The sequence below is a fragment of the Bombyx mori genome, chromosome 9 (assembly GCF_030269925.1).
Source record: "Bombyx mori chromosome 9, ASM3026992v2".
Lineage (NCBI taxonomy): Eukaryota > Metazoa > Arthropoda > Insecta > Lepidoptera > Bombycidae > Bombyx > Bombyx mori.
In genome coordinates, this window is record NC_085115.1 from 13,641,654 (window position 1) to 13,664,556 (window position 22,903).

The window sequence follows — 22,903 nt, forward strand, 5'->3', positions numbered from 1 at the left end:
TATGTCCTTCTCCTGATCTTAAGCTACCTCCCCACCAATTTTCAGCCAAATCAGTTCAGCCGTTCTTGAGTTATAAATAGTGTAACTAACACGACTTTCTTTTATCTATATATTAATACGTGAAGCAAAAATTTTGTATCCCTTTTTACGAAAATTGCGCGGACGGAGGAGTATGAAATTTTGCACACTTATAGAGAATATAGAGAAGAAGTGCACAATGCTAATATTTTTTTTAAATAATGCATAAAATATACATTAAATCGATAAAGAAAACATTACACACACTACATACCATGTATTTGACGCACACACGCATGCATACTATTTATTGTCAAACTTTTGTTCTTGACGTCTGTTGTCAAATTGAGAATAGATTAAATATTGTTTGTCTCTGTTAATATTTTTTATAGTGTAGTCTTAGCGAAATTTGTGATTACAGAAGTATAAAATACAATCATAATAGTGTACAAACTTACAATTCCAATTAATTATAGTCGAATTTGTGACGGGACCTCTTGTATATATAGATTTGCGTAAATTAGAACTTCGTATCATCCGAATACGTCTTCTGTTTAGTAGGTCGAACGAATTAATATTGATGTAATGAGAATAATTACATAATACTATCTAAACTTCCTCACATTAAACTTTGTGTTATATAATATACAGCGTTAATATTAAAAATTACAACACTAGATAAACTGCTTTTAAATCTTTCTGTTGCGAACATATTTCGCTGATGATGTGCTCGGTCTATACATATGCCAACAGTGCATAAATGTAAGTATCGCCACATACTAATCCTTTGATAGAATAGGGCCTCGTGTCACCTATTTAGTGATACTGATCACAATATATTTCAATGAATTTGCAACCGTGAGAAATATTAAAATGTGTATATGAAAAAAACCTGATTTCAGTTCTTTTGCCCAATAGCTTGTCCTTTTTAATACGCTTTTATAAGCTTTTTTACAATAAAATCATTTTTCTTACACTATTTTTAATTCAAATTTATTAGAATTTATTTTCAATTTTTTAGTTGGATTTTCTATAAAAGCGTATTTTGTTAGTTTTTTTTAACTATTATTTATTTACTGGTCAGGGTCCATCAAAAATGTATCTACATTCTGATTTCGTTTGACTAGAACTAATCTTTTGAGGTAGCTAAAGCACTGACTCATGTAGCTTGAAAAATATGGAGTCAACTAAATGAAATGTTTTTTTTTATGACGATCTCCATGTAAAATACACACATGCGAGAAACATTATAAATTCAAATTTTCATCGATACCGTCCCGTCACTAAAACTCGATAGTGAAGCAACAATCGCAAACCGTCTAACACTCGTACCAGTATATATAAATATATGTAGGTATATAATGGTCATATACTCCATATACTCCACTTTACATAATCAAAAAGTAACAATCAGTCAGTACTAAGAATTGAAGACGAATTTCATTAGTAGTTCGTCTGGTACATTTCCGTTTCCGAATACTTTTCCGAATTTTTCTTTTGATGTGGGAATCGAACCCATGAACCTGGGTGCAACAGTAAGCAGCGCCAACTACTGCACCACCGAGTCAGTAGAAATATTTCTTTTTTTTTAATTTGACATGCATTACATATTTTATAAAAACAATTCTAGGTATTATTACATAATAGCTTTTTTTTTTTTTTTTATTGCTTAGATGAGTGGACGAGCTCACAGCCCACCTGGAGTTAAGTGGTTACTGGAGCCCATAGACATCTACAACGTAAATGCGCCACCCACCTTGAGATATTAGTTCTAAGGTCTCAATTATAGTTACAACGGCTGCTCCACCCTTCAAACCGAAACGCATTACTGCTTCACGGCAGAAAAATAGGCAGGGCGGTGGTACCTACCCGTGCGGACTCACAAGAGGTCCTACCACCAGTAATTACGCAAATTATAATTTTGCGAGTTTCATTTTTATTACACGATGTTATTCCTTCACCGTGGAAATCAATCGTGAACATTTGTTGAGTACGTATTTCATTAGAAAAATTGGTACCCGCCTGCGGGATTCGAACACCGATGCATCGCTCAACACGAATGCACCGGACGTCTTATCCGTTAGGCCACGACGACTTTGTGTCTTTACACAAGAATAGGTCCGTATGTACATTCCCGATGTTACTTTAAATACCCAAACAACAAATTCTTCTTTATAATAATAGTTTAAAATAAAGAAAAAAAACTGCTAGATACATTGCTTGTTAATACTAACAATTCCTGCTATTCAATCGCTTAGCCTACTTTCAAGACTGTTGTTACTTCATCGAAGGGATTTCCTTAAGGATCATATCGTTCTTCCGTTCACTTAACGCTGATAACATGATGCTATTATGCGATATTCCGCCATCAAGAAGAGCGGGGATGATTTAAATAAAAGAAAACCACTCCCCGTCGGAGAGGTGAGAGTGATTTCGTATCGGACGACGCGCGCACGTTCCGTTTTCGCACGCGAGAAAGTTTCGTTCGAGTTTTGGCGGTTATTTCAAAAACGAAATAGAACAGCGAAAATATCAATAGCCTTTATCGATACAATTATTTAAGATTAACTTAACCTTTTATATTCGAATTTTTTGTTCGGTGTTCGGTGGCTGTGTCTGTTTTAGTGTTGTGACTTTCACCGTTTACGATAAAAAGGATGATGTTTGCACCTAATATAAAGGTAAGTGTAGAAAGAATGAATTTACACGTGTGAAGAATACAGAGAAGCAGTATTGTAGTCGTAAATTCGTCAATCGCTCGTATTTTTATTTTTACTATTTCACACGAAAAACTGGATTCCATTCACTTTGAGACATGAGGTCTAAGTATAAATTGCATTATATTAAGTATAATTTAAAATTTTCCACAAGTTTCTAAGATAAGATAATGAGTTACTCAGCTATGAAGATAGACTTTGCCACTTTAATTTAGATTCTCTTCTTAATCGGAGGAAGCTAATGGGGAGTATATTTCTGTACAAATTAATCCATGGAATAACCGACCCACCTAATCTCTTAACCCAGATAAAAATATCAGCCCCTAAGTACCTACCAAGAACGAAGAAATATAAACCGCTTATAAGAAAGCCCGCTCGTTCGAATTTAGGTGCTTACTCTCCCTTAAACAGAATCCTTTGGGACTATAATGATGTCCATGGTAGCGCAGTCTCCGTCAGTGTTCCTTCGGAGTTGTCGGATTGTGCTAAACTAATTTTAAGTGATATAGATGATTTTTTGAATTGTCTCACATCTTACAGGAAAAATTTGTCGCGGATCATTTCCCAATTAAATATAAATTAATCTTAAGCTATCAATTAGGTTAGGCTGAAATAGCCTCTCAAGGCTATCAGCTTAGGTAGGATCATACAAAAATCCGATAATTAATCTGTTGAATACATTTTAGGCTTTTTTGGTTTATGCCACACAATGCTATTCGTCAGCATTATCGTAGAAGTCACCGACAGCATTTATAAGTAAATAATAATAAATAAATGTGTAGGTGTTTGTAGGTGCAGTACATATACTAAAATTGGAACGATACCTAGAAGGTTTTTATTTGGGAAAATAATCTCCACGATTTCGACTCGCTTGATATGGTCGCACCAATCGATTATAATTATGTTGGGAACCGCAGTAATTAGGTTACGGAATTTTAAAATATACCGGAATAAGTTCTTATGAAAACCGTATAGCTTAGAACTTTAATATCTTCAATCCATTTAGAATCCTAATTTTTAAATCAAAACCCAAGATTTCTTTGTTATAGTAATGACCCAAATATATCTATTTTAGGTTGATTGATAGATTAGTCCTATCTCTTTTTTTTATTGCTCTTGTAGGCAGACGAGCATACGGCCCACCTGATGGTGAGTGTTTACCATCGCTCGTAGACGTCAGCAATGCTAGGGGCAGAGCCAAGCAGCTGCCTATGACGGATGGCAGTCAAAAGCTTGCTCGCCCACCTGTCCTGGTGAAACTGGAAAGACCTCCGGGCCAACATTAATCCCTCAATCATAAAAAAAACGAATAAGCGAGTCTTTGGACTTACCTGCTCATCGACGCAAATATATGTAGCTGATGAGCCATCAAACGCTACGTAATCAACACACAAGTTAGTGTGAAATATAGTGATGTTATTAGATGTTTTAATTGGTTATAGTTAAACAAATTAGAAATATTTCAAATTGTGAATGTTTAGATTTTACATAATCTCATTAATTGCGCTAATCCGACCATCGCCCTTCGACATAGTAACCGTAGCTCATTTCACTTACTTCCTTAATAAGCACTTACGATTACATGAACGTACAAGACGTAATAAAGTTACATTCGAATTTTGTACGTAAAAAAAATCATTTTCATATACATTCTATGCGTCTAATGCAATTGCAGTGAATGTTTGTAAGAGTGAATGTATCGTTAGAAATAGGATGTCTTCGAATTACGACAGAGAATAGTCGTATTTGGGGTTTGATTATCAAACCTTTCGACTTTTAGAAAAAAAAGAGCGTATTCTAATTTAATATTTCGTAATCATAAAATTTTGTATTATTTATAGCAACCTTTACTGGAGGTAGGACCTCTTGAGAGTCCGCGCGGGTAGGTACCACCACCCTGCCTATTTCTGCCGTGAAGCAGTAATGCGTTTCGGTTTGAAGGGTGGGGCAGCCGTTGTAATTATACTTGAGACGTTAGAACTTATATTTCAAGGCGGGTGGCGCATTTACGTTGTAGATGTCTGTGGGCTCCAGTAACCACTTAACGCCAGGTGGGCTGTGAGTTTGTCCACCCATCTAAGCAAAAATAATTAAAAAAAATTAGAATTTTAGCTTGTGTGTTTCTTTAGATCCTACCCAGTGAACACTTTCAAATAGAATTTTTATTTTAAAGTTGACGTTCTATTATTTATATTACGTAATAATATTAAAATTTTATATTTAAAGAGCTCTTTAACAGTGGCTTAATTAAATATCATGCAAATTAATTCGTTAATTGACACAGACTGAATACTGAGGTAAGAAAGCGAAAATAATTAGCTGGAACAAATTATTATTTTTAAAGATGAAAAAAATATAAATTTTTCGAGACAGAATAATATATTTTTTTTTAATCTTGTTATAGTTGCGGTAATAGTAATACGTAGTGCGACAGCAGCTCCGATGCATTATCTCATAGAGGTCGTTCACACGCACGTAATAAAACGGACGAAAGTAAAATCGTCTTGCTTTCTGCTTGTCGGTCTGCGAGTGAATTATAAGTATTGGCATAACGCGACCGACGCGTTATCGATAGAAAGTCTCCCAGCCCTAATGCTGTGTAACCACTATAAAAACATGGGTGGTATTTTCGACGAATTTTTTTTTATATCTTAGGTCGGTGATTTTTTTTTATGGCTTAGATGGGTGGACGAGCTCACAGCCCACCTGGTGTTAAGTGGTTACTGGAGCCCATAGACATCTACGACGTAAATGCGCCACCCACCTTGAGATGTAAGTTCTAAGGTCTCGGTATAGTAACAACGGCTGCCCCACCCTTCAAACCGAAACGCGTTACTGCTTCACGGCAGAAACGGGCAGGGTGGTGGTACCTATCCGCGCGGACTCACAAGAAGTCTTACCACCAGTAATTACGCAAATTATAATTTTGCGGATTTGATATTTATAACATGATTTGATTTTTATTACTTCTTTACAGCTTTACTTCATTTTTAGTTGGGAGGACACAAAACGCGATCTTAGCTATGATTGGTTACGACCATGTTACGACTGACTAATATAGAATTGACATTTTAAATTAGTAGTCATGTATGCACCCGTGCGGACTCACAAGAGGTCCTACCACCAGCCTCTTATATCCTGACCATTAGTTAGCTATTTCTAACCGAATACACGAGTCGTGTGAACTAACAGTGTAATTGGGACGCCATTAAAGCCCCGATTATCTGCAAAATACACAATTACATGTACAACAATAGTTATCAGGTATCTTCGGAAGAGTTTCATCAACAGTAATCGACCTGAGAAACACAATGCTATTGTAAAATCTTTTAAACACATTAGTATTTATATCTGATCTAATTTGTTGTTATACACAGCTGGGAGTTTTCCGTACTTCGTTTTATTGAAAAAAATAATAATTTTGCAGCGTATAAGTCGTGTAAGCGTCTTGTTCGTGTCGTCAACTAATTTTTCTGAGTTATCATGAGTTTATTGGTGATAGAGCCTCTTTTGAGTCCGCACGGTTAAGTATCACCATCCTGACTATTTCTGCCGCGGAGCAGTTATGCGTCCCGATTTGAAGTACGGGCAGTCGTTATACTACAAAAGCGAAAATTCACAGTTTAAACTGGACGACGGCATTTACATTGTTGATTTCTTTATAGATTACTAGCGACCCGCCCTCGCTTTGCTTCGGAAACTGTAATTTATTATTGTTTTCTCCACTATTTAATGGATGCTATTATACATATAAACCTTTCTCTTCAATCACTCTATCTAATAAAAAAACCGCATCAAAATCCGTTGCGTAGTTTTAAAGATTTAAGCATACATAGGCACAGACAGATATAGGGACAGAGAAAGCGACTTTGTTTTATACTATGTAGTGATTCTTGGGAAGATGATTTTTATGGTACATCAGTTATTGCCCGACAGTATTGATAACTCCACTGGAACCAGTGTCTCTATATGTGCCTGATGGCTACATGCGTGGATGTAGAATGGGTAGTGGGTCACCTACGTCAGCTTCTTAGTACCTACCACGCACGCCGCTAACTCTCCAACCCGATCACTGTTCTCATCGAATCCGTCGCTTGCGACGAAGAGTTCGGCGAGTAAACTAACTCATAGACGCAGCCCACTGAGTTTCTCGCCGGATCTTCTCAGTGGGTCGCGTTAACGATCCGGTGGTAGATCCTGCGAAGCACTGCTCTTGCTAGGGCTCACCTACTCGCCCGGAGAATCTAGTATAAGCCGTAACTAGAATAAAAATAAAACTCTCCGGCACATCGGGTTGTCTCGCTACTAAATGCCTTACTAGCCTATGCTCCGAAAACGCATATATTACATGATGGATTGCATCGATTTGTAGCTGTTTCAAGAAGCTACTTAAGTTACCATTAATAAGTACTTACAAATGTTTTAGTTTGACTGTTAGTTTGTAAGAAGACTGAAATAAATAAATAAATGGATATACTCAGAGGCCTTGAGAAGGTCAGAGAGTGTTGCCATTTAAAAGATTAAAAGTTATTCCGTTAATCCGGGCCATAAAATATCTTTGTGCGAAATGTCATTTTAAATTCGTAGAACCGTTTTTACGTGATTTAGCAAGATTCCAAACTTTCACATTTACCTAGTAATTCAGATGTAAACATAGCTTCATAAATAAGAATTTTTGAGTGTCCTATGCTTGTGTTAAAATACTCAATGACTCTTCATTTTGTTATGAAGATATTGGGTACATTTTTATCAAATTCGTAACATTCTTTTTGTAATGACAACAACCCTCCTTCTTTGTGGATTGTAGTGCTTGGAATGTGAGATGACCTTGGTCAACAATTTTTAAAGAATCTGGAGAGGGCTCTCATGAAAACAGAAATGGGCTTCTTTGAAATGAACACGAACCGCCGAACATTTATTTCACTTGCTTGAATTTTTGACTTGGTTACTTTTCTCTCATGTCTTAAGTAGATATCTACACATACCTATTACGCGAAAAAAACCACAGCTCTACCCTGATCTCTAAAATGTATTACTCATTAAAAATTATAGGCACACCAAGTATTTGCGTAAAAACAGAATGTAATCTTGTTTTTAACTAAAAATCTTTGTACGTTCACACACATATACTTAGCCTGGCCATAAATACTGTTACAATTAAAAATAAACAAAATACATATTACATTTGAATTTGGAATCTGTCATTTTTATATGATTGCTCATTGACTTTTCTCATTTTGGCGCCAATACGTTGTACAATATTTTGCGATATTAAAATGGAGTGGGGTGATAAAGAGAACTGAATCGCTGTGATTGCATTACACAAAGTAGGTATGGAGTTATGGAGCCAAATGCAATTTTTTAAACTCTCCATACGCTGGTATTAGTAAAATGTTTGTGTACCGGGCTATTAATAGGTGCAATGAGACCTCCTCTGTTTGTGACAGAAAAAGATCTGGCCGTCCACGTAGTGTTCGTACGAAAAAGGTGGTCAAAGCAGTAAGAGAAAGAATTCGAAGAAATTCTGTCCGAAAGCAAAAGATTTTATCTCGGGAGATGAAGATAGCACCTAGAACATTGTCGCGTATTTTAAAAGATGACTTAGGACTTGCAGCCTATAAGAGACGTACTGGTCATTTCTTAACTGATAATTTAAAAGAGAATAGGGTGGTAAAATCGAAACAACTACTGAAGCGGTACGCAAAGGGAGGTTATAGAAAAAAATTGTTTACGGATGAGAAATTTTTTACAATTGAGCAACATTTTAACAAACAAAATGACCGTATTTATGCTCAAAGCTCTAAGGAAGCTTCCCAATTAGTCGACAGAGTGCAACGTGGGCACTATCCGACCTCAGTGATGGTTTGGTGGGGTATTAGCTATGAAGGAGTGACTGAGCCATACTTTTGTGAAAAAGGTATCAAAACACCGGCACAAGAGTTTTTTTATTTTTTTTTATTGCTTAGATGGGTGGACGAGCTCACAGCGCTCCTGGTGTTAAGTGGTTACTGGAGCCCATAGACATCCATAACGTAAATGCGCCACCCACCTTGAGATACAAGTTCTAAGGTCTCAAGTATAGTAACGACGGCTGCCCCATCCTTCAAACCGAAACGCATTACTGCTTCACGGCAGAAATAGGCAGGGTGGTGGTACCCACCCACGAGGACTCGCAAGAGGTCCTACCACCAGTAAGATACCATTCTTGGGAAGGTAGTGAAGCCCCTTAACAACATCATGTTCAATAATCAAGAATGGTCCTTCCAGCAAGACTCGGCGCCAGGTCATAAAGCTCGGTCTACGCAGTCTTTTTCGGACTTCATCAGAGCTGAAGACTGGCCGTCGTCTAGTCCCGATCTTAATTCGCTGGATTATGATTTATGGTCAGTTTTAGAGAGTACGGCTTGCTCTAAACGCCATGATAATTTGGAGTCCCTAAAACAATCCGTACGATTGGCAGTGAAAATTTTTCCCATGGAAAGAGTGCACGCTTCTATCGATACTGGCCTCAACCTTTAAAGGACTGTATTGCAGCCAATGGAGACCACTTGAATAAGATTTTTATACTTTAAATTGTTTTATATTTATGTATTAAACTAACACACTGTGAAAGTAATAAATGTTATTTGCAATAGATTTTTTTTTCCTTTGTCTCAGTATTTATGGCAAGACTAGGTATAGTGGTTATTAGTTGTGAAGTCGATGCTAACCTATCCAGGTGAAATTGGAAAAGCCTCCGGGCCATTAGTAATCCTTCCTTCCTTCTTATAAGTCGATTCTAAACACATTTGCCAATAAAACAAAAATGTTTCCGTTCTAATCGGTCACGCTAATGTGGAACGCTGTTATATCACGCTATCGTTTACCAAAGACATTATGATTCTCGACACAATCTAATTGACATAGTTTCAAAGTTGTATATAATTTTACGTAATTGATTCCTTTGAAATCGTATTTTAATGATGGGTGGTTTGTTTAATCCTCATATAACATAGATTTCAATAGTAGACGAGTTAAATTTGAGGTCGTTAGGTGAAAAAGGCTCTAAAACATCCTTGAGACTGCGATCCACTCCTAATATCTGCGGACTGTCAAGAGCAGCGTACCCCGCGCGCCCCCCAATTTCGAAAATCTCATCGAGGAGGGTCAACCCACTGAGTTTCTCGCCGGATCTTCTCAGTGGGTCGCGTTTCCGATCCGGTGGTAGATTCTGCGAAGTACTGCTCTTGCTAGGGTTCGTGTTAGTAGCCCACCTAGTGAGCTCACCTAGTCGCTTGGTGAATCTAGTATTACCCCTCGAGGTCACTAGGATAGCTAGGAAAAGACGATTCCCATTACTACTGATATTGAAAATTCAATTCAATCCACAACGCGCAGTATGAGGTTATTATAAACGTCTTCGAAGCGTATCGTTGTTAGGCTGTTTCGTTAAATTAATTGGTAGTTAGGGCAACTTGGTATTTGAAAACATCGTTAAGTAAATATACGCGCTTGTGGTAAGAGGTAGCAGCGGTTCGATTTTCCAACAGGCTGGCGAAGGTATCAGACCATACAGCCCAATCTTTTATATATTTTGATGTATGAAAGATTATATAGAGCGAAATGAGGTGAAGTTGATTTATTTGAGACTGTAATTAGGATGAAATTAATTTTTTGGCATGTAACGAAATAAAGTCCCAGTAAAATGATGATTATTTTCTGAAATCTCATTTGCCTTTTAGGAACAAGCCGAGAAGGCACATCCAGCGGCCTAATTTCATTTTCCCATATTTGTACACTAAACACAGATGCTAAATAGGTGAATAAACCACAATTGATAAACTGGTTTAAACCTGGAAAGAATCCACTTAACATTGCTCCTCGCGTTCGCACCAAAAGAGGTTTCGGTAAGAGGTAGGTATTTGATGAATTGAAAAATTGACACTCGATACATATGAAACTGACGTAACTGGACAATGACCGCTTTTATTCAACTCTAGGATGTAAGCTATGAGGGAGAATGAATACGAATTCTACAGCCAAGCTCCAACTGAGAGTTCTTTTAAAACCTGGTTTATTTGAGGAGATGTTGCAGCGGTCAAGAAACACCAACAAACATCTGGGAGCGTATTGTTTTTTTTATTATCTTTAATTAACCCATCAACAAATAATGTTTCTTTGAAAACAACTGTGATCAACCTAGTGCATCAGAACTTACAAGGTTTGATGGGTAAAGAACTTGAAATTGATTTGTTCCTAGATTTTAATAAAGTCAATGTTCTATGTGTAACTGAACATTGGCTTAAAAAATATGAATTAAATTGTAATTTTAAAAATCACCAGGTTGTGAGTTCCTTCTGCAGAGAGAATGCTATACGAGGTGGCTCACTGATAATTGTTAATAAAGATTATAAATGTAAGGAACGTAGAGACATTGTGAGCCTCTCTGTGGAACGGATTATTGAAATGGCCTGTGTAGAGCTTGAGCGATTCATTGTTGTAAGTGTGTACAGACCTCCTGATGCGTTATATGATTCTTTTGAAAATATTTTGGAAAATGTATTGCTAAAGCTTTCTGTCTCTAATAAACAAATTTTTGTATGTGGTGATTATAATATCAATCTTTTAGAAAACACAAATACCAATATTAGATTCAGAACATTGTTAAAGTCATATAACCTCCCAAACTTATTTCTAGAGCCTACTAGGACAACGACCACATCGGCAACATGTTTAGATAACATATTTACAAATGTAACACCGATTAACAAAAAAATTATTAATCAATTAACATCAGACCATAGTGGACAATTTGTGTCTTTTGAATCTATTATGAATTCTAAAGATAAAAATACTCTTGTGATTGTTCCTATTAATAAAAAACGAATTGAGAAGTTTAGAAATAATATTAAGCAAGAACATTCAGAAATTATTTATAACAAAAACCCAAATTTATCATACCAAAATATGTTTGAGAGAATTAATATGGTCTTTACTGATGTATTTATTCCTAAAACTGTAACATTAAAAAACAAAATGGTGTTCAGCGAGTGGGCCACCACCGGAGTGTACAAAAGTAGAAAAAAATTGTATGATCTGTATTCTGAAAAAGCTTATAATAATGATGAAACATTTCATCAATATGTCAGGAACTATTCCAAACTATTTAGAAAAGTTTGTTTAGCGGCAAAATCTTTACATTTAAGTGATTTAATCAAAAATGCCCCTGACAAGATAAAGATGACTTGGAACATCATTGGTAGAGAAAGTGGAAAAGTCAGAAATAGCCATCAAGAATTCTCGTTAAAAATAGACGATAAATTGGTAACTAGTCATGAAGATGTGGCTAATGCTTTTGAAAAGTTTTTCTCTGACATTCCAGTTTCAACTACCACATCTCTAAATTCATCCCCCACAGCAGCTGAAATATTATTGCATAACCATGTCAAGAAATGCAATGAAATTTTTAAATTTAAGAAAATTAATTCAAACAATATAATAAAAAGCTTTAATAGCCTTAATGTAAAAAATACAGCTGACTTGTGGGGAATATCAGTAAAGGTTTTGAAGTCTGTAATAGACATTATTGCTTCTCATCTTGTTAGTATTTTTAATGATTGTATTAAGTGTGGTGTATTTCCTGACTTAATGAAACATAGTAAAGTGATTCCTCTTTTTAAATCTGGTAGTACTGATGACCCCTCTAACTATAGACCTATTTCAGTACTTCCTACGTTGAGTAAAATCTTTGAAAAAATTATTTTGACACAACTTTTAGAACATTTTAAATCAAATAACCTGCTTCATAATAAACAATTCGGGTTTAGAAGGGGTCGCTCTACAACTGATGCAGGTGCTTATCTAATCAAAAATATATTTCAATCTTGGGAGGAATCGCATGATTGTCTTGGAATTTTCTGTGACTTATCCAAAGCATTTGACTGTGTTGAACATGAAACATTGGTGAGGAAACTACATCACTATGGTATTAGGGATGGTGCATTGGAACTTATTACTTCCTATTTATCAGGAAGGATACAAACAGTAGATGTGAAAGGAAATAGATCTTCAGGCACCACGTTGAAAATGGGTGTACCTCAGGGTTCCATTTTGGGTCCTTTTTTATTTCTAATATATATAAACGATTTGCCTAGTTTTATTGAGTCCCGACACGAGGTCGTATTATTCGCAGATGATACATCTTTATTATTTAAAATTAAACGACAATTACAAGTCTATGACGAAGTGAATGATGCGATTTCGTGTGTGGTTCATTGGTTCCGTATCAATAACCTATTATTGAATAGTAAGAAAACGAAATGTATTAAATTTACTTTAAAACGTATTAAATCATCTTTAAATGTGAGACAAGTAGATAGTAATGTAATTGTTTCTGAGGAATCATTGGAGCTTGTTGAGTCAACCGTATTTCTTGGTATAACAGTGGACTCCAAACTGCAGTGGGGACCTCATATTCATAAATTGGCGAGTAAGCTTAGCTCTGCAGCATACGCAGTAAAAAAAATTAGAATGTTAACAAATGCGGACACGGCCCGTTTAGTTTACTTTAGTTACTTCCACAGTGTCATGTCCTATGGCATTTTGCTATGGGGCAATGCGGCCGATGTAGAAATGATATTTATTCTGCAGAAAAGAGCTATACGTGCTATTTATAACATGCACTCAAGGGAATCCCTGAGGGAAAAATTTAAAGAAATTAAAGTTCTCACTATGCCATCCCAGTACATCTTTGAAAATTTGATGTATGTTCGTAAACATATTGAGGAGTTTCCTAAGATGTCGGACATACATAATAGAAATACTAGGAACAAACACAAGCTTGTTGTGCCGATGAGTAGGTTACATAAGATACGAAATTCATTCGGGTGTTTGTCTGTGCGCCTGTACAACAAAATCCCACAATATGTTCAGAACCTACATATACATAGGTTTAAGAAAACTATTAAAGAACATCTGTGCAATAAAGCTTACTATAAAGTCAATGATTATCTAGAAGATTGCACAAAGTGGGAATGAGTTGCTCGCTCCGGGAATTTCAATATTGTAAAATTGTTATGTTATAATTACTTATTGTAATATGAATATTTAAAAAAAAAAATATATATTTAAAATAAAAATAAAAATCTAATATTAAAAAAAAAAAAAAACATGCCCGCTGAGTTTCTTGCCAATTCTTCTCAGGACGGAGGCTAATTCTTGTGAATTGGCGGTAATTCTTTTGACGTTCAACAAGTATGTACTTTCATTTATGTTGAATAAAACTTTTTTGATTTGATTTGATTTGATTTGAATTAGTGGAAAATACGGCTCCCATCAAGGTGTCTATCATTGCTTAAAGATATTAGAAATGTAGGAGTTACAGCCTAGCCACTTCTTCTTCTTTTTCTTCCTAGAGTTTTCCCGGTCTAATGTCAGGGCTTGCTTTCCCACTTAAACTCCTCCACAGCCTAGAAACTGCCTTCAAGTGATTCTATATACTGCCAGAGTAACCAGTCTAAAGCTACTTACATACTGTGTTCATGGGACAATTGTCAATTCAACAGTTTATCTTGTCAACTGGACGATTCCACGAAAGAAACGAGCCGAACGCCGTCCGAAAGATATCCTTGTAATAAATGCCAACTTTTTTTTTCCTACCTATGCTGATAACCTGATTCGGTAGGCAGCGGCTTGGCTCTGCCCCTGGCATTGCTGAAGTCCATGGGTGACGGTAACCACTCACCATCAGGTGGACCGTATGCCCGTCTGCCTACAAAGGCATTAAAAAAAAATATCCTTGAGAGGCTATATCAGCGTTACCCTAGCGTGTAGGTGAGCTCTCGGGGCTGAAACCAGAGGTGTTGCTAACACTGGCCCTAGCAAGAGCACTGTTTTGTAGAATCTACCGCCGGATCAGAAACGAGACTCAATGAGAAAACCCGGTGAGAAACTCAGTGGAAAAATGCCAGCAAAAACACTTACTGAACTCGAACTCTTCGAAACACCGTTTAGTTTGGTTTAAATGAAAAAGTCAAATTTTTTAATTACATCGATTAACAATACGTTATTTCGTAAGATTTATTTCTTTTTCCGTTAAGAGACGTAATGTATTTTAACAGAAACCAAACGAACCAAGGAAGGACGTAAAGAAAAGAAAGTCGACGGTAAATTAACACGGAATCCGGTTTGCAGCGCATTCCCGTGAAGGTCTATTGAATCGATGCTTAGTGAAATAAAGCAAATTACATTCGTATTTTTATTATGTGTTTCTTTTTCTTTCCTACCTATACTGATAGCCTTGAGAGGCTATTTTAGCTACACCCTAACGTGTGTAGGCGAGCTCACGGGGCTCAAGCCGGATTGTTGCTAACACTGGCCCTAGCAAGAGCAGTGCTTCGCAGAATCTACCACCGGATCGAAAACGCGACCCACTTAGAAGATCCGGCGAGAAACTCAGTGGGCTGTGTCTGTGGGTTAATTTACTCGTCGAGCTCTTCGTCGCAAGCGACGGGTTCGGCGAGGACAGTGACCGGTGTTTGAGGTTGAATCAGTCAACGGCGTCTCTAGCCCATGTCGATCCCGTGTGAAATCATTACACTAGCGCCCTCTAGTAAGCGCTCGGTCAAAATGTAACAGGTTTATTAAAAGGGCCCTGAAAGAAAGGCCGCCTCCGTCGCCAGTAGCTTAAACGTAAAACCGGTAGTTATTATGTATTTTTGTATGTACAAAACTAATATGTATAAGGATTCTCGGGATCCTGATTGAACATTTTCATAATAACCAAAACTCGTCACAATCTATTAATAATTTCACAGCGTTTTATCTTTTTCATGTATAACCAGTTTGTCAAGAGATAGAAAAAGACAAAATATGGTGTTGACTAAGCGTATTTAATTATAACCAGGAAAACAAATTTAACACGCACAAGGAAATGATTGTAATACATTTAATTCACTATTATTAAAAAATACATGCTTAAAGTATACAATATAATTTGTTGAAATTAATATTTACAGTAAATTTATTGATGCTTACGTCAACACGAAAATCCCGTTTGATTACGTAATACATATTATTTTATGAATAATGCACAGACGACAATGCTTATTTTGTTTTTTATTGAAGTGTTTCGTTGTTTTTCGTATTGGAGCTGTCACAGAATAATTGGATATTTGTGCATAAATATTCTAGATGTTGGTTTGACTTTGATCACTCCCGCTAGGCCAATCTCAAGTATTCCGGAAAATTTCACCACCATGATTTTCAATCATAATTTATCTCGTTCTTCTGTATCTGTCTGTTCTTTTATTACATAGAAGGTTCTGCGAGCTCACCGTCCCTGGATGTCAAGTGGATAACGGAGCTCACAGACATCACTACGTGAATGTCACCACACCTTGAGACATGAGGTCTAAGTCTAAATCGCACATTTCCAGCTGGCTTGATCATGAAACCGGAACGTATCACTGCTTCGCAGCAGATATAAGCTGTCTAGTTCTATCTAATCTAGTATTAGAGATACGAGATTACTAGAACAGGTAGAGGAAAAGAGCAGATATAGGCATGGTGGTATTGTATCGAGTTGGTATCTGAGTAAATAAATAAAAAACAACATTACCTAGTATTTTGAAATTCATTATACGAGAACAATTACTGTGGCATCGAATGCAAGAGTCATAAACGTGAATGCGGATTCCCTAAGAATTTTCAAAGAACGGTATGAATATGAATGAACAGCTTTAAAATATGCGACTGATAATAATTTCAAAACTTGATTATGCTTTTACATTTCTTAGCAAAATTTACTTGTGAACTGGATTAGTACAAGATAGAGTATATTGGAATGGCTTCTAAGAGACTCGTAACTCTGAATCATATATTAAACTTATTAATTGAAAAAACTTAAATCTATTTTGTAAATCAACAATGCAAAAGTAATGTAAAATAGTCAATAATAAAGATAATTAAAAAATGAAGGTGAAATGACAAGGTAATAAAAAAATTAGATTCAGAACAAGAACACATAATATGGAAAATGATTTTTAGGCGGAAACGCGGTAGTGAAGTTGTTTAAATTGTTTTATTTAGTGTTTCTTCAGGTTTAAATGTGTAATATCTGTTAAATAACTAATTAACTGCACTAATTAACAAATGTAGGAAAATTAAACAAAGCCGCTGGGCTTAGCTTTAAGAAGTCTCAGTAAATAATCATCATTTTACTGAAACTATTATATCAACGCATCTTATCTCGTTACATTTAATTTAATCCCAACTGATTGCAGTCGCTAATAAATCAACTTCATCTCATTTGATCCATATCATTTATCACTCCATATTATTTTTATTAACACAATATAAGTGTATAAAGGATTAGGCTGTATGGTATGGCATCTTTATCTTTTCTGTTAGAAATGGAGCTACTGCTATTGTTACCCATAGAAAAATACCTATTACGTACTGTAAAAAAAGAAGTTATATTTACTCGTTGATATGATATTATATGATTTATCCGATTTGAAAATGGACACCGTTATTAGCAATTTTACAATTTTTAATCATAATTATATTAAAATTATCAAAAAAGAAAAAAACCTCCACAGCGATTCAAATGCTTACTAAGAAAAATTAAAAGAACCGATACTAAAATGCTGTTTTACAATACTGGCCATTTGAAACATATTTTATGTAGGGTTGACAATAAATTCTAAAATAAAATAAATTTAATTTAAATAATACGGAATACTATTTCCAAATTCAGTATTCCAGTTCAGTTGTTTTCACGACATTTATATCGTTTCCATCAATAATACCATTGGTGCATATTTTGAGTGATAAAAATGACTTTATTTTTCTGTGTACTAAAGGGTAAAACAATAAAACTTTGCTGATAATTAATTTAAAAAAAAAAAGTGTATCAATATCAAATTGTGGAAATTAGAAAAACAAATGTAAAACCATTCACGCCTTCTCAGCTCGGGTGGTGTTCATAAAAATGTGATAAGCAGTAATTTTAACGCGCTGTCGATTCCAAATTACGGGTCTGGGAGTGTAATAGAGGACATATTGTGACGGTTTCCGCTAGATTTATTTCTTTTATTTCATTGGATAATGATAAGACGAAGGAACAACGTTTCACATGTCACATATGACGCAATTTAGTGCCAGTGACCTGGCGAAATAATGTGGGTATTTTAAATTGTCGAATTACAAATTAGCCTCGACGCAGTAATGAATAGCTTTTTTTAACTAGCCAGTGTTGCCATCACAACTTATGTATGCTCTGAAACTATCGATATTTTTTTCGATATCGATTTCAATCGATTGAAAGCAGCTCGATGATATTAAGTAATCTGTGGCTGGCGTACTAGTACTATAGGCTGGAATTCTGCGGAAAAAATAGGGACTATTCACTTAAATTTCTCGAGACAATGACTGCTATTCTATGTTTGTTTTTGTTGAAAATACATTCAATTTCATTCAGTCACAAACCCACAATATAGAGTGTGAGTTTGTTTTTCTTATGTAACAATAACAATACATGTGATTTTAAGCGTGTAAAGCGTGTGCTTAAAGCATGTTATTTTTACTATGCTATTACATCGCCAGGTGCAATACAATTCATGGGACAGAACCCAAGTCAATATTGAAATTTAAAAATGGTTTATTTGCCGGCATAATTTAAGCCAAAAACCAACAAATAGAACAACACTGACGAGACCTAAAACTCAATCCATTTCAATTCCAAAACACAAATAAACCGAATCTAAATATTACGTCATCTCCCTAACTGTTTTGGTTTAGTTTTGTTATCAGAGGCAGCAAAGTGATTTCGCACGATTTTCGTGAATTTGGAAATACATAGCTCAAATTTAACTTTCTAAATTGAACCTTCTAGAATTTTGTGATCACAATCTGTCTATACGAATCAAAATGCAGAGACGCTAACAAGTCTAATACAAAACTGGATTCTGTTATTGATGACATTCAGTGAGTGACAAGAAAGGTTTTACCGTTTACCGTTTTTTAATAATTCTCATCAAAGGTGAACACACTTTTGTTCACACACAACAAAAACAACTTAACGCTGTGTCCACTAAAACGGCGCGTGCTTATCTAATATTAACGTTAATATTAAACTATTGGAATGTAGGTTTATCGTAGTGGCATCAATAATACCTATTCGTTGTACGAGTGCAGTATATTTTTATAGATAAAACGCTTAATAATACTAAATAATGCAAAAATAATACTAAAATGAAATTGCCAATAGATCTGTACAGAATACATTCACGCAGAGCTTTACATGAATTCAATTATAAAGTCAATTAAAAGTGTTATTTTTATGTTCATTACATGAAATAAACTTAATATTAAGTGGAACTGTTAATGATTGTTATAAAATTTAACAATCCAAACGAGAATCTTAATTTAAATGCGCGACAGACAATGTCTTATCTCGGGTTTATTATTTTGGTTTCAGACGTTAATTTTATTTAAGCCGTGCAAATAGTTTAGATTACGACACGCGGAAACCGAAGAAGATACTAACTGCAAGATCATCCATAAGAACAAACAAATTTTCTGTTTTAAAAAAAAAACTATCGTCCCACGTTTATCGCTTGCCCTAACGGTGCTTTTAGGTACCTCAAGCACCGGTTATCGTTCTCGTCGAACCCGTTGCTAGCGACGAAGGGCTCGGCGAGTAAATTAACTCATAGACACAGCCCGCTGAGCTTCTCGCCGGATCTTCTCAGTGGGTCGCGTTTCGGATCCGATGGTAGATTCTGCGAAGCACGGCTCTTGCTAGGGTTCGTGTTAGCATCACTCCGGTTTGAGCCCCGTGAGCTCACCTACTTGTTAAGGTTACGCTGAAATGGTCTCTCAAGACCATCAGCTTAGGTAGGAAAAAAAATAATAGAATCCGCTTATTTTATAGCCCCGTAGAGCTCAGTGTGACGTTCGGTCCGCAACTTTCGCTTTTCACTGCCAAGGCTCGTCGCGCGCTCGATGAGCTGTTGCGTTGAAATAGCAGCGTATTTTGTATTAAAAAAAAAAAAAAGATTACACGTTATTTGCATTACAGTTATTACGTAATAGCGTTTTAGGGCCTGTTTGTTATTTAACGGTGAAAACGGTGTTCGCTTTTCGAATTTCGAATTAGGAAGGGCGCGTTTTAATTCGAAGGATTGCTTAGTCGATTGTTATAATTCCGTACTTCAAAGGAATGTGCCATTTTTACGAGCGTCACAAAACAATATGTACTGTAATGTAATCCGGTCGGCGAGTACCACAATATAATCCAATGAAATACGTACTTAAAAAATGTTCACGATTGACTTCTGCGGTGAAGAAATAACATCGTAAAATAAAGATTAAGCCCGCAAAATTATAATTTGCGTAATCATCAAAGTAGGACACCCTGCGAGTCCGCACGCGTAGGAACCATCCACCGCCCTGCCTACTTCGGCCGTGAAGCAGTAATGCATTTCGGTTTGAAGTGCGGGGCAGCCGTTGTACTGCTAAAAGTGAGACCCTTACAACTAATGTCTCACGGTGGGTGGCGGCATTCAAACTGTCAAGTGTGCCTTGATACCAGAGTTTATTGCGAGTTTTATAACGTTCTCGATAGCGTAAGAGTTAACTCAGATTTGTATGCAGTTGGAACAGCGCCCCTAGCGGCAAACGTACGCAAACTTCCAACTCCCTACAAAATTGAGTTAACTTTTACGCTATCGAGAACGTTAAAAAACTCGCACTAAGCACATATTTGGGGCCTTCGTTAGCCCGGATACTTCTCGTGGCCTGAAAATGGGTAGCAGCGTTATCTGAGTACCGAGACCCGAATGGATGGGTAGGGGGCATTATCCTGCCATTTCTTGCAATACGATCCCCGTTTCAAGAATAGGACCACGGAATTCACGTAGTGATGTTTTTTGTTTACAATTCAATACCTAATTGGACGTGAGATCTCGTCTACCTTTTTTTTTATTGCTTAGATGGGTGGACGAGCTCACAGCCCACCTGGCGTTAAGCGGTTACTGGAGCCCATAGACACCTACAACGTAAATGCGCCACCCATCTTGATATATAAGTTCTAAGGTCTCAAGTATAGTTACAACGGCTGCCCCACCCTTAAAACCGAAACGCATTACTGCTTCGCGGCAGAAATAGGCAGGGTGGTGGTACCCGTGCGAACTCACAAGAGGTCCTACCACCAGTAAAATCTTAAGGTAACAAGCAAAATGATTTTTGTTCCCCGTCCTTTAATCGTGGTTTTAAGTTTTGTCGTTATCTTATACAGCTATGGCTCTGTCTGGGGTGCGTGGCTGTATCGATGGTGTCACCGGCGCCCACCGAGCCCCTCTACCTGGACATCATAGACATGGCCGCCATCAGCAGGATGTCGCCGCAACAACTCGAAGCGCTCGCCGAAGGTCTTGCCGCCGAAGAGATAATGAGGTAAAACACTATTTAAATAATATGAAATTTATAGCAGACAAGCGGCCCGTTCCGACTCCGCTCGGGTCTTTAACAAAAATTTCAACGATATTTGACGTTGTTTTATTTTTTTACATAAAAGAACACTTATTGCGGCGTAACTATAATAGTTAGACATATGCTGTAGCGACACTTTTTGTAAATAATAATGTGTTGTAGTTGTAGTGCATTATTTTATTCTATCATCAATCGTTTTCGGAGGGCACGCGATATAAAGAATGTTTTAGGTAATTTTTTTACACATAGGTTACATTATTGGAGTTTTAGTAAGGATCCCTAATTTTTTTCAAAAAAGATTATAATAGCCTATGTCACTCGGGAATAGTGTAGCTTTCAAACAGTGAAATAATTTTTCAAATCGGTTTATTAGTTTCGAAGCCTATTCAATACAAACAAAGAAATCTTTCCTCTTTATAATGTTAGTATAGAAGTATAGATTAGTATAGATCAATGTGGCCGGGTTGATTCAGCACCACACATTAGGGGTTGAGACTATGGTTTGATATTTTAATCGTCAGCTATGTTAGAGATAAAGTTCAAGCTACTGCCTGTCGTGAACATGATACCCAGTGATTTCTGGAGCCCGTAAATACAACGAAATCTCGTGTTGTATTATCCCTTTGCTGTCTTTGAATCTGAATTTTTACTGGTGGTAGGACCTCTTGTGAGTCCGCACAGGTAGATACCACCACCCTACCTATATCTGCCGTGAAGCAGTAATGCGTTTCGGTTTGAAGGGTGGGGCAGCCGTTGTAACTATACTTGAGACCTTAAAACTTATATCTCAAGGTGGGTGGCGCATTTACGTTGTAGATGTGTATAGGCTCCAGTAACCACTTAACACCAGGTGGGCTGTAAGCTCGCCCATCCATCTAAGCAATAAATAAAAAACTAGAAAAAATGAGAATTAGCACGATTGTGGAATATAGAAAATTGAGCATTAAAATGAAGATGACACAACCCTACTTTCAATAATGCGAATGGTGAAATAAATTGAAAATGATATCGAGAAAGATAAATAGTTAAAGCATTTGCTTAGGTTTTTGCTAGTTGTAGACACAATTAAAACTACTTTTATAGTTTTATTTCGCGTTTAAAATACTCTACAGTTTTTTTGCAGTCACGGCTGAATCCACTACAAGCAGTTTTGAATAGGTTCCTCTTATTTTCATTGGCTAATTTGCTTTTATTTAAATCGGAGTTTAATTTGTTTTTAGGACAAAGAGATCGTCAGCCCAAGCGCTGACGTCAGTCGTGTCTAAAGCGTCATCGGGTCTACAGAGTAAAGTTGGCTTGCTGGGCCAAGCCTCGGCCTTCATATCGTCCGCTTCGAGTAAGACCGGAGGTGACCACGGAGGATACTCTCATGAACCCGTAAGAGAATCAACATTCATCAGTAGAGAGAGAGAGAGAGAGAGAGAGAGTATTCTTTATTGTACACCAACAAAAGAAACAATGCGAAACATTAAATACAAAAAAAAGTATAATTGGCGGTCTTATCGCTAAGAGCGATCTCTTCCAGACAACTATCAGGTGGAAAAGAATCGTTTGGAAACTAATTACACGCGGTGTACCAATAAATTTAAATATACACACACGCATACATACATACACACACACACACACACATATACATACACAAATTCCTTACATATATACATTTATAAATACAAATACATATAGATATAAAT

At 36.4% G+C, this 22,903-nt stretch overlaps 1 protein-coding gene across 8 annotated transcripts in view; it reads left to right on the top strand.

Moving 5' to 3' along the window:
- The first annotated feature begins 2,433 nt into the window (after positions 1 to 2,433).
- LOC101736774 (uncharacterized) overlaps positions 2,434 to 22,903 on the top strand; it is a 37,939-nt gene continuing 17,469 nt past the window's right edge. For 4 of the 8 annotated variants that reach the window (XR_009973887.1, XR_009973890.1, XR_009973891.1 and 1 more), the window contains exons 1-3: positions 2,434 to 2,699; positions 21,016 to 21,173; positions 22,430 to 22,586. Coding sequence is in view for 2 of the 8 variants with exons in the window: in XM_062670211.1 (XP_062526195.1) it covers positions 2,676 to 2,699; positions 21,016 to 21,173; positions 22,430 to 22,586 (339 nt within the window). In the remaining 6 variants the exon portion in view is untranslated. The remainder of the gene's footprint in view (positions 2,700 to 21,015; positions 21,174 to 22,429; positions 22,587 to 22,903) is intronic. The other 4 variants (XR_009973889.1, XM_038012968.2, XR_009973886.1 and 1 more) reach the window with 3 other exon arrangements.